This window comes from Galeopterus variegatus, unplaced genomic scaffold, assembly GCF_000696425.1.
Source record: "Galeopterus variegatus unplaced genomic scaffold, G_variegatus-3.0.2 Scaffold598, whole genome shotgun sequence".
In the NCBI taxonomy this organism is placed as follows: domain Eukaryota; kingdom Metazoa; phylum Chordata; class Mammalia; order Dermoptera; family Cynocephalidae; genus Galeopterus; species Galeopterus variegatus.
Window position 1 is genome coordinate 495,989 of NW_007726709.1, and position 9,660 is coordinate 505,648.

Consider the following 9,660-nt stretch of genomic DNA (forward strand, 5'->3'; position numbering starts at 1 on the left):
GCTCCGACTGCCCGCGGGGGCCGGCGGTGCTTGGGTGTGGGAGCCATCCAGAGCCCGGACCCCAACCACCGTGGGCTCATCCCTGCGCACCTTCCGGCCACGGGGCGGGTAGAAGGACAGAAATCTGGGCCCACTGTATTTATTACTAAGTTGCCTCGACTGGCCCGGAGGCAGTTGCAGGGTAAACTTTTCATCCTAGGCCAGCGGAGTCTAGTGAGTGGTAGCGCTTGGAGAGCCACGACAGTCCAGGCCAGGCCAGCCAGTTGGGCCAGGTGTCCTCCCACCGCAACACACTCAGGGTAACTAGATTCGGGGACCCAGATCCCCATCCCCAAACAGACAAGGGGGATGCTCCATTCACGTTTTTTACTAAAGCACCCACACAAGTTTCTGTGCAATGTACAAACACGAGCCGGCCCTGGGGCTACTGCCTCCTCTCTGAGACAGGGAGGCGGGAACCAGACAGACTGATCCAAGCTCCACCCGCCCCCCATGCAAAGGCCAACCCCAAGATCCCAGGCAGCGACACAGCATCCCCTCTGGTCCCCTCCTGGGGGCTGCTCCTCAGCAGGGGGTGCACCAAAGCTTGCCCCCTACAATGTTGAATGAAAAAGGTTTCCCCTCCCCTGGGAGCATGGGGGATCCTCGGGTCTGAGAACTCCCCCTGGAAGAGACACTGCCCCTAGTCATATCTCCCACCCTTCCAGGCCCTAGGGGACTCAAGGGGGGAAACTGAGGCACAGAGAGGTGGAGTGACCTAGCCCAGGCCACTCCGCGAGGCAGTGCAGGGGCTGGCCTGACCCTGACAGTGAGGGTGGCTGGGCTGGGGAGAGTGGGGCAGGAAGGAGGGTTGACCCCAGAGAGGACCACACTTGTGGGGCCTGCCCAGGCTGGCATCCCCCCAAAGTGGGGGATGTAACTTCCATGTATAGCTGGGGCCTATTGAAGACCCTCAGACAGCAGAGCCCACGTCTCAGTCCTGGGGGTCCTCCACAGAGCAGCCACCAGCCAGACTGTAGGTCAGTCTTCTGGCAGGCAATCCTCGGCACTAAGAGCCTGTGTCCATTAGTGTCAGCCCCTAGGGGGCCATGATGGGGGCCGCCCAATGTCCACTGTGATGTTGGTGAAGAGAGGTTGCCGAGACACCTCCAAGACCTGGTACCGCACTGACCCGATGCCATCCCGCTTCATGGTCAGCTTCGTGTTTTGGATCTTGGTAAACCTAGATAGGATGGAAATGGGTCCAGATCAGGGCTAACCACCAAACCCAATATGGGATCTCTGGAGCCACTGCTCAAGCCATCCTGGCTCCTTCCAGGGTGACTTGGCAGGAGCACTTTTGCTCTTGTATCTGCCTTCAAGACAGAGATTGCACCCTCTTCAGTCAGAAAACAATTGTGACACACTCACGAATCTCAGTTCAGACCTTCCTTCTAAGCCTTAGATCCAGACATGAGGTGTCCCACAGGCACCTCAAATGCAATGTGTCCTGTGCATCACCTTCACTCCCCAAACCTGTGCCATCTTCTCTGTCCCTCCTCCACCATCTACTTATTGAGCACTCCCATGTGACACGCTGTGCTCTAAGCACCAGGGATACAGCCACGAACAGGATAGGCAACGTCCTTCCTCTCACACAAGTCTGCTTCACTAGGGGAGACCAACAACAGACAGGGACAACATCAGAGCACTGAGGGAGACAAGATGGCTGCCCTGGAAGACGTACATGCCGTCAAGCTGAGGGCGGGGGGAAGAGCATTCCAGGCAGAGAGGTCAGAGCACATGTGACCCTAGACTGGGAATGAGATTTTGCACATCTGAGTGGCTAGACCTTAATGGGCCATGAAGAAAAACAAAAAGATTAGCTTGGAGGTTAGAGCATACCTGGGCAGGGCTCATAAGTCAAAGGAAGTTCATATTTTCTCCTGTGAGTAAGAGGACACGGATTTTTAACCCAGTTTTTGGGGGGTGGAGGGCAAAGGGGAAGCAGGGAAACCATTAAAGGCCGCCACAGTGGCCCAGGCAAGATCACAAAGGTGGGCCTAGGGTGCAGGTAGTAAAAGGGAAAAGTGGATGGACTCATATGTTGGGGATAGCACTAACATGACTTGCTGATAGTTTGGACATGCAAGGTGAGGGAAAGAATCCAGGAAAAACTCCTTGATTTGAGGGAAAAGCAACTAGATAGATAAAGAGAACCACCATCCATAGAGTTCCTTAAGTCAGAAATTTCTTGCTATTTTGCCATTTCCACACTCAAGGCAGACATCGCTAATTGATGACGGCACCCAGACAAGGTCCTCCTGAAACAGGACCAAGGCTCCTGACATGTACTTCTAGAGTTCCACCCCCTCCCTCTTCCCAACTGTTTTTTTTTTTTTTTGTCTTTTGTCTTTTTCCGTGTCCGGCAACGGATCGCAACCCTCAGTGTTGCCCCCGCACCGGACCGGGGACCGGCAACGGGACTGCAACCCTCGGTGCCGCCCCCACGCCTCGCTCAGCCAGTAAGCGGGAACAGGTCTGTATGTGGGATCCAAACCCTCCGGCAGGAGCGCTGCCGCGCTTCCCAAGCGGCGCACTTATCCAGTGCACCACCGGGCCGGCCCTTCCCAACTGTTTTGATCCTCCCAGTCCTTTGGAGCTCCACTCAGATCCCTGTCCTGAACCATCCCTGCACTGATCACTCTTGCTCTGATGCCCTGAAGCCCCTCTTCTCCATTCTGTCATCCCCTTCCCTACTGACCATGGTTTTTATCTGAACTGCTTTTTCATTAGCTTCCTGTACTCTGCCAAACATCAACCCTTTAAACCCTGCGTTCAGAGTAGAAAAACCCTACTATTCCAGCTGGGGGCACAGCAGCCCCACAGGCCCCTGCCCCAGCATGCCCACTTAGGCTCCCCTGATCTCTTCACTCCTGGTCTGCTTCCTCTCCTGCCCTGCCCAGCAGCTAGGCCAGCCCTTCATCTTCCTCAGGCTCAAAGAGTGAGCCTTCTAAATACGAATCTGACCCTGCCCCTCCCCACTTAAAGCCCTTCCATGACTCCCCCCAGTCCTCTGGAACAAAAGTTAAACTCCCTACCTGGTATTCAAGACCCCTAACACCCGGCACTGACCCCGCTACTGTTACTGCCAGACTTTAGAGATCTTAAAAGCAAATGGCTTAAGACTCTCAGTATATACCATGCATGTTCACATTCCAGACTCTTGCAACTACAATTTGCCTTATCCAAACTGGCCTCCTCCATTAACGTGGTGAACACAGCACTGTGCCCCAGGTAAGTGTGAAACAAATATTTGTTGAATGAATAACTTTTTTTTCTCTTTTTTACCTTCTTTGATCAGAAACTCTTCATTTTTTCTTTCTTTCTTTTTTTGTATTTATAAGTTTTTTTTGACTCCTCTTTTTTTTTTAGATAATAACTCTTCTCAAACTCCAGTTTACCATCACCTCCTCCAGGAAGCCTCTCACCATCACACCCAGCACAGCACCTTGTCCTGATCACCTGGTGCTGTAACTACCTGTTTCCCTGCCTGTCTCCATGTCTAGAAGGAACTTTATGAGAGAGCAGGGATTGGGTATGACTGCTCTGGGTCCCCCGTCCCCAGAAGGTTTGGCACCAATCACAGAGCAGCATCAGGAAGCCCGGGAAGTCCTTGTCTACATTTTACACACCCTGTAGGCCCTTCTTCCAGCCAGCCCACACGCCAAATGTGGCCACCTCCAAAGAGACGGAGCCACCACCTCCAATCTCAGTGGTCTGGCACTATCTTTCTACTCCTCGCCCCACACTACTCTGGCCACCTTTATGGGATCTTCAGGAGCTATGCCCAGCGCCTGCTATCTCTTGTCCTATCTGCTCTGGCAGAGCCAGTATAAGTAGGGGTCATGCAAGGTACAAGAGTGAGGTCTGTGAGGGCACCAATGGGAATGCAATCTACTCAATGACAATTTGAGTCTTGACTTTAAATTCTGGTCACTTCTTGGAATCAGGCCAGGGGTGTGAGATATCTAGGTCTGGAGCTGAGCTTGGGGATTTGGGGGACAGGGATCAAGGATGCTGGGAGTCACCTCTAGGAGTCAGTAATCAGGTACCTTGGGATCACCTCTAGGAATCAGTGGCACTGGCAGTCACCACCCAGGGGTCAAGGATGTTTGGAGGCCACCTCTAGGGAGTAAAGGATTAGGCGCACTTCGGGGTCAAGGGTGCTGGGGGGTCACCTCTGAGGGTTGGGCTCGTTATGCTTGTCCCGGTCGTGCTTGATCATGCGGTAGCGGCCTATTCGGATGTCTGGGCGTGAGATCTTCATCCCAGTCAGAGAGATCCTGAGGGTGGGGACAGTCAAGAGTGGAGCAGGCACCAGGCAGGGCAAGGAGCTCTGCCCAGTCTGCACCTCCCCGTTGCACCCACCCAAGTCTACTCCCCACCCTATCCCTACTCACCGATTGAAGATGTCATCGTCCTCACCACCCCAGCCCCAGTACTCGTTGGGGAAGCCATTGATTCTCAGAAACTGGGCCTTACTCAGGCCTGACACACCTCCGAAGTAGCCAGCATAGGGCAGCCTATGATTTGGGAGAGCAGGTGTCAGTAAGGGTCCCAAGGGGATCCAAGATGAAGGACCAGAGATGGGATGGGGATAGAATGTGCATCGAGCCTAGCCAGAGGGGTTGGGGCCAGGGGCCAGGAGCCAGGAGCAAGCGGGGCACTGGGGCTGCAAATGAGGGCCTGGGTGTGGTAGGGACGGGGAGGTCTGGGTTTAGCTAAGAAGAAAGCCCTCACCGGAAGCCAAATTTGTCCATGGCAATGGCGAAGTGGCGGGGCTGGTCACCGCAGCGGTACAGGTTGCGGTCATCCATGGGGACCAGGTCCACGTCGCTGAAGATGAAGCAGTCATAGGCAGCGTCCTCCTTCAGCGCCTCTAGGAAGCCCACGTTGAGCAACTTGGCCCGGTTGAAAGTTTCCTCACCATGCTGGGGTGTGGGGCGGGGACAGGTTAGCTCAAGGCCTGTGACCAGCAAGCACCTGCCACTTCACCACTTTCCAGAGCAGTCCCTGGGAGCCTATCCAGCCCCTCCCTCCCTGCATTGCTCCCCCAGACTCTCAGGTTCAAGTCCAGTGTCTGACCGCGGATCTGGCCTTCAATAGCCTTTCATGGTTTGGCTCCAGTCTCCTCTCTGGCCACTGCCATCAGGTCCTAAGGCCCAGCACATGCCAGCACATGCCATACTCCTTCTTGCCTCCAGGCCATAGGGTTAGCAGTACCCCTACTTGGAATGCTCTCCTTGGCTTGTCAAATGCATGTCTGGAAAGGCTCCCCTGACCAAACCTCCCCATCCCAGCACAATTATTCATTCCCTTCTATAGGCTTCATTTATGCCAATGTCTGCTTAAACCGCTATTCAGAGCTCTCATCTCATTCATTCATTCAGACATGCCCTGTGGCCCTCTCCTTTGTGCCAGGCATTGTCTTTGTGCCAGAGGGGATTCTAGAGATGAGCAGCCTTGGTCACTATCCCTGCTGAGCATACAGTCACAAAGTGAGATAAACAATAATGCTCCAAATGACCAGTGTCTGGGATGCAGAAGCCATGGGGACGAAACCACCGAGTCTCAGGCACCTGCCTCCTCTGGCTCATTTGGATCCGTATCTAACTCCCTGGGCAGCCTCTGAGACCAGCAGGACTGGAGGGACTGTCCACTTTCTCCTTGTTTTTTTTTTTTTGTTTGTTTGTTTTTTGTCCTTTTTGAGACCGGCCGCACCGCGCTCAGCCAGTGAGCGCACCAGCCATCCCCATACAGGATCCGAACCCGCGGCGGGAGCGCTGCTGCACTCCCAGCGCCGCACTCTCCCGAGTGCGCCACGGGCTCGGCCCCACTTTCTCCTTGTTGATCAGCACTCCCTTCTGACCTTTCTCAGGAGCCAGGAGCCCTAGGTTTCTCCCACACAGCTCACAGACATGCTCAGTTCTCTCCCATCTAGAAAAAACCGAACCTGCCTGCAGCCACCACCCTACCTTTTGCCTTGCCTTCTCGGCAGAGAGTTTTTGAAAAGAGTTGTCTCCAATTGGTTATTTCCATTTTGTCAAATCCGATTCCTTCTTCAACCCACTGCAATCTGCTTCCGCCCCCACCATGCCCCTGAAATGGCTCCTGCCGGGCCCACCTTGTTGCTAAATCCACTGGACGTTCTCGGGCCACATGCCTCCTCACGCCCCCACAGCGCTCACGCAGCTGCTGCCTTTCCTCCCTGGCTCTGACTGCGGGGCTTCCAGGACACCGCACTCTCCTGGGTCTCCTCGACCCTCTGGCCAGTCTTCTCAGCCTCTGTAGTGGCCTCTCTTTCTCTGCCTTCCCTGAAGTGCTGGCTTTCTCCTCCCATGGCCCATGCTCTCCGGGCATGTCAGACGTTGTTGGTTTTAGGGACCATCTACATACTGGTGCTCCTAGAACCTTCTCCACCGTAGACCTCCCTCCTCAGTCCACCGTCATTTGTCTAACTGCCTGGTAAACATTCCTCCTATACGTCCCACAAGCACTTGAACTTGTCACAGACAAGAAAGGATTCAGAGCCACACTGTTGCCCAGACCTGGCCCAGTTCTATGTCCCCCATCTCACTCACAGGCGTGGCCCTCCACACAGCAAAATGGCCAAGACAGAAACCCTCAAGTTGTCTTCACATCTCATTTTTCTCTCTCTCCACTCCTTGCGTAACATCTCCCCTTTCGTGCCCACTACTGTCCTATTCATCAGCACAGTCACCATCTCCTTCCTGGGTCTCGTAATCTCTTCCTAACTGTTCGCCTGCCTCAAGTCTCCCACTTTCCATCCATTCTCCACATGCAATCAGAGCCATCTTTCTAAAAAGCAAACACATGTACTACTGCCTCCTGAAAACCCTACAATGGTGCCCCACCACCTTCAGGCTGGAATTTAGCTGCTTCACATGACCATCAAGACCCTTCTTGATTTGGCCTCCATCAACTCCCCAGCCTCACCTTAGCTACCCAGCCTACATGTTGGACCCCCCGTGAATTCCTGAACACATGAGACCAGTTCTCTCGCTGGGCCCTGGATCCTCCAGTCCCTCTGCTGCCTGTTGTCTGTTCAGCCATCAAGACCAATCTCAGCAGTCGTTCCCCAACCTCATGGCTGGACCAGGCCCCTCTGCTCTCCCACGGCCTCTGCTCTGACTCGTCACACACTCTCCTATTGGAGATACAGAGATCCATGTCCAAGTTTGGGAGTCCTCTGTGGGAAGGGAGCGCCATGTCATATCTTTTCTGGCACCTATGAGCCAGTCCTAGCCACGCCCACAGCAGGCTTAGATGCTGAGCTGAGTCCCCTGGCCTCAGCGGTGGCTGGCACCTGCCCCTGAAGGTTCCACAGGCTTCATCCCTCTTGCAAGGCCGAAGTCTCCCTCTCCTCAGGGCCCTCAACACCTCCCCCTAGTCAGCACACCCTAGGCCTCCACCACCACGGGCTGGGCCAACCACACAGCAAATGAGCCTATGAGCAGGCACGCCCGCAGGTGCATACGGTTCCCTGGTGGCCACACCAGGACCACAGATGGAGCACCTGGTTGATAACGTAGACGCCATAGCGCAGCCGCTGCCGCCTCAAGATGGGGTGCAAGTAGTGGAGCCAGTAGCGCAGGTGGTGCTCCCGGTGTCGAAAGGGGATGATGACCGCCACCGTCTGAGCTGGGGTGCAGTCAGGTGGTGTATAGCGGCCGCCCAGGAGCACGCCTGGGTTCTCCCTCTGCACCCGCTCCAGTGGCATGGGTGAGGTGAACTCGATCAGCAGCCGGCCAACTGCAGGCAGGATGGTGTCAGGGATCAGCCTCCACCAGAATTCAGGCACAACAGCTCCCTCCCTCAGCCTGGGGTCGGCAAAGGGACTCCAAGAATAGACCTCTTACGACAGACCTAGGTCCCCGGAGGTCAAGACTCCATTCCCCCAGTCAAACTGGTAAGACCCTCTTCCCACTTCTACAGGCAGGCTCTACCCTCCAAGCTCACCAAGACCAGGTGGCAAGTCAGGACACGGTGGCAGGACAGGAGCCGTGGGGCCAGGCTGGGCACTGGGGACCTCAGGCAGCCCAGAGCTGGGGGCAGTGGCGTTGGGCCGAGAGCAGTTGGTGCTGCTGCTGGCAGCTGGGTGGAGGGCACGGGCAGGGCCACGGGCACTGAAGCGGCTGAAGAAGGCCAGATGCTGGGCGTAGACGTCAAAGTAGAGGATGACGGCCACGAGAAAGTGCAGCAGGCAGAGAAGGAGCACAGCCTTGCAGACGCGCTCCAGCGTCCCCCCCAGCAGTCTGCTCATCCCGCAGGCGGCCGCCGGCCCGCCCAGTGGGCCCGGGCATCCGGCTGCTGGCCTGCGCAGGGTAGGAGAGAAATAGACCCAGCAGATCAGGGCAGGATCGGTGAGGCTCCCCACCCACCTCCTGCCCAGTTGCTCACTCATGGACCTGCATCTTCACACTTACCTGCTCACACCCTTTGACACTCATGGACCCACATTCTACCTGCAAATAGACACCCAGACACAATCTCTGGCAACTCAGTACTCACAGATCCTCAGTCACACCCCAGTACTAAACCACATACACTTACACTCCTTGTCCTCACTGACACACACACACACAGGTGCACACCCTTACTACACAACTCTACACATACACATCCATGTCTTCCCAGGAACGTGGTTGCATGATCACACTGGTTTGCATCTAAGCATGAAATTTATCTACAGATCCACATGTGCATCTGTGCCCCAGAGACAGACACCCCCCAGGGCAGCATCCTCAACCCACACTCATGGCTTCGGGGATGGGAAAGGGAGACCACTTATGAGTACCTGCTGGGCAGGAGCACATTACACGCATGACTTCATTTAGTCCTTCCAGGAACCGTGGTGGAAAGTGGTTTGGCCGTTCAGGTCCCAGCAGCAAGCAGACCAGGCCAACTGGGAGCAGGTTGGGACCCCTCAGCATCAAGGGGGTCCAAATATGGACAGGATGTTTAGGGAACCCCTTCCCACTGGAGTAAGAAGTCAAAATGCAAGGTGAGGCAGGGGACACCCTTCACCTAAGGCCTCAAGGCCAGCACTCCCTCCCTCCCCCAACCGGGACAAACACTCTGGGGCTGTGCAGCTCAGCTGGCTCTGATTCCCAGAACAGGGATGCATGGGCCCTGGAGACTGGCACAGCTCTCTGACTGGCAGGAAGGGGTCTTGGCTGGGCGATGCTCCAGCTGTGGTACCAACAGAGCATCAGCTACTTCTGGCAGTGCTCAGGAAGCAGGGTGAGTCTCACTCACAGACACAGATTGACATGGACACCCTTGGTCCCAGCAACAGTCACCCATACTCAGACACAGAGAACTACATACAGAGTCACAGACACACCCAGGTGACAGTAACACAGAGAGTCACACACTCACCAACAAAGCCACTGCTCCTGGCCTTACACAGCCATACATCCAGGCTCCCAGGCAGCTGACACCTAGACCCACGTGCAAACATCCGACCCCTCCCTTTGGGGCAGGGGTTCTGGGTCAGTCCGTCGGCCAGGCTGAGGGTGCGTTTGGGCAGGGCTGGGAGGCTGAACATGTGGCACCCAGAACAGGGTAGGCAGCAGAGACCGGGTCCGCGCTCCA

The 9,660-nt window shown here is 55.6% G+C and overlaps 1 protein-coding gene across 2 annotated transcripts; it reads right to left on the minus strand.

The window, feature by feature from the left end:
- Positions 1 to 349: 349 nt before the first annotated feature.
- On the minus strand, positions 350 to 8,900 carry B4GALT2 (UDP-Gal:betaGlcNAc beta 1,4- galactosyltransferase, polypeptide 2). Of its 2 annotated transcripts, XM_008570392.1 has the most exons (8): positions 8,861 to 8,900; positions 8,490 to 8,528; positions 8,023 to 8,378; positions 7,580 to 7,815; positions 4,783 to 4,973; positions 4,443 to 4,565; positions 4,221 to 4,325; positions 350 to 1,222 (listed from the first exon to the last, which is right to left on the minus strand). In XM_008570392.1, exons 3-8 carry the CDS (start codon positions 8,324 to 8,326, stop codon positions 1,072 to 1,074), a joined length of 1,110 nt encoding a protein of 369 aa, XP_008568614.1. In that variant the 5' UTR covers positions 8,327 to 8,378; positions 8,490 to 8,528; positions 8,861 to 8,900; the 3' UTR covers positions 350 to 1,071. The 2 variants fall into 2 exon arrangements, with proteins under 2 accessions (XP_008568614.1, XP_008568613.1); XM_008570391.1 differs by lacking the exons at positions 8,490 to 8,528; positions 8,861 to 8,900 and having other exon boundaries at positions 8,023 to 8,430.
- Between the last annotated feature and the right edge of the window lie 760 nt (positions 8,901 to 9,660).

Coding starts and splice junctions, on each gene's coding strand:
- B4GALT2 (XM_008570392.1), bottom strand. CDS start 8,326: ATGAGCAGACTGCTGGGGGGGACGCTGGAGCGCGTCTGCAAGGCTGTG. Junction 7,816..8,022: donor TGACTTGCCACCTGGTCTTG/GTGAGCTTGGAG, acceptor TCCTGCCTGCAG/TTGGCCGGCTGCTGATCGAG. Junction 1,223..4,220: donor AACGAGCCCAACCCTCAGAG/GTGACCCCCCAG, acceptor CATCCTATCTAG/GTTTACCAAGATCCAAAACA.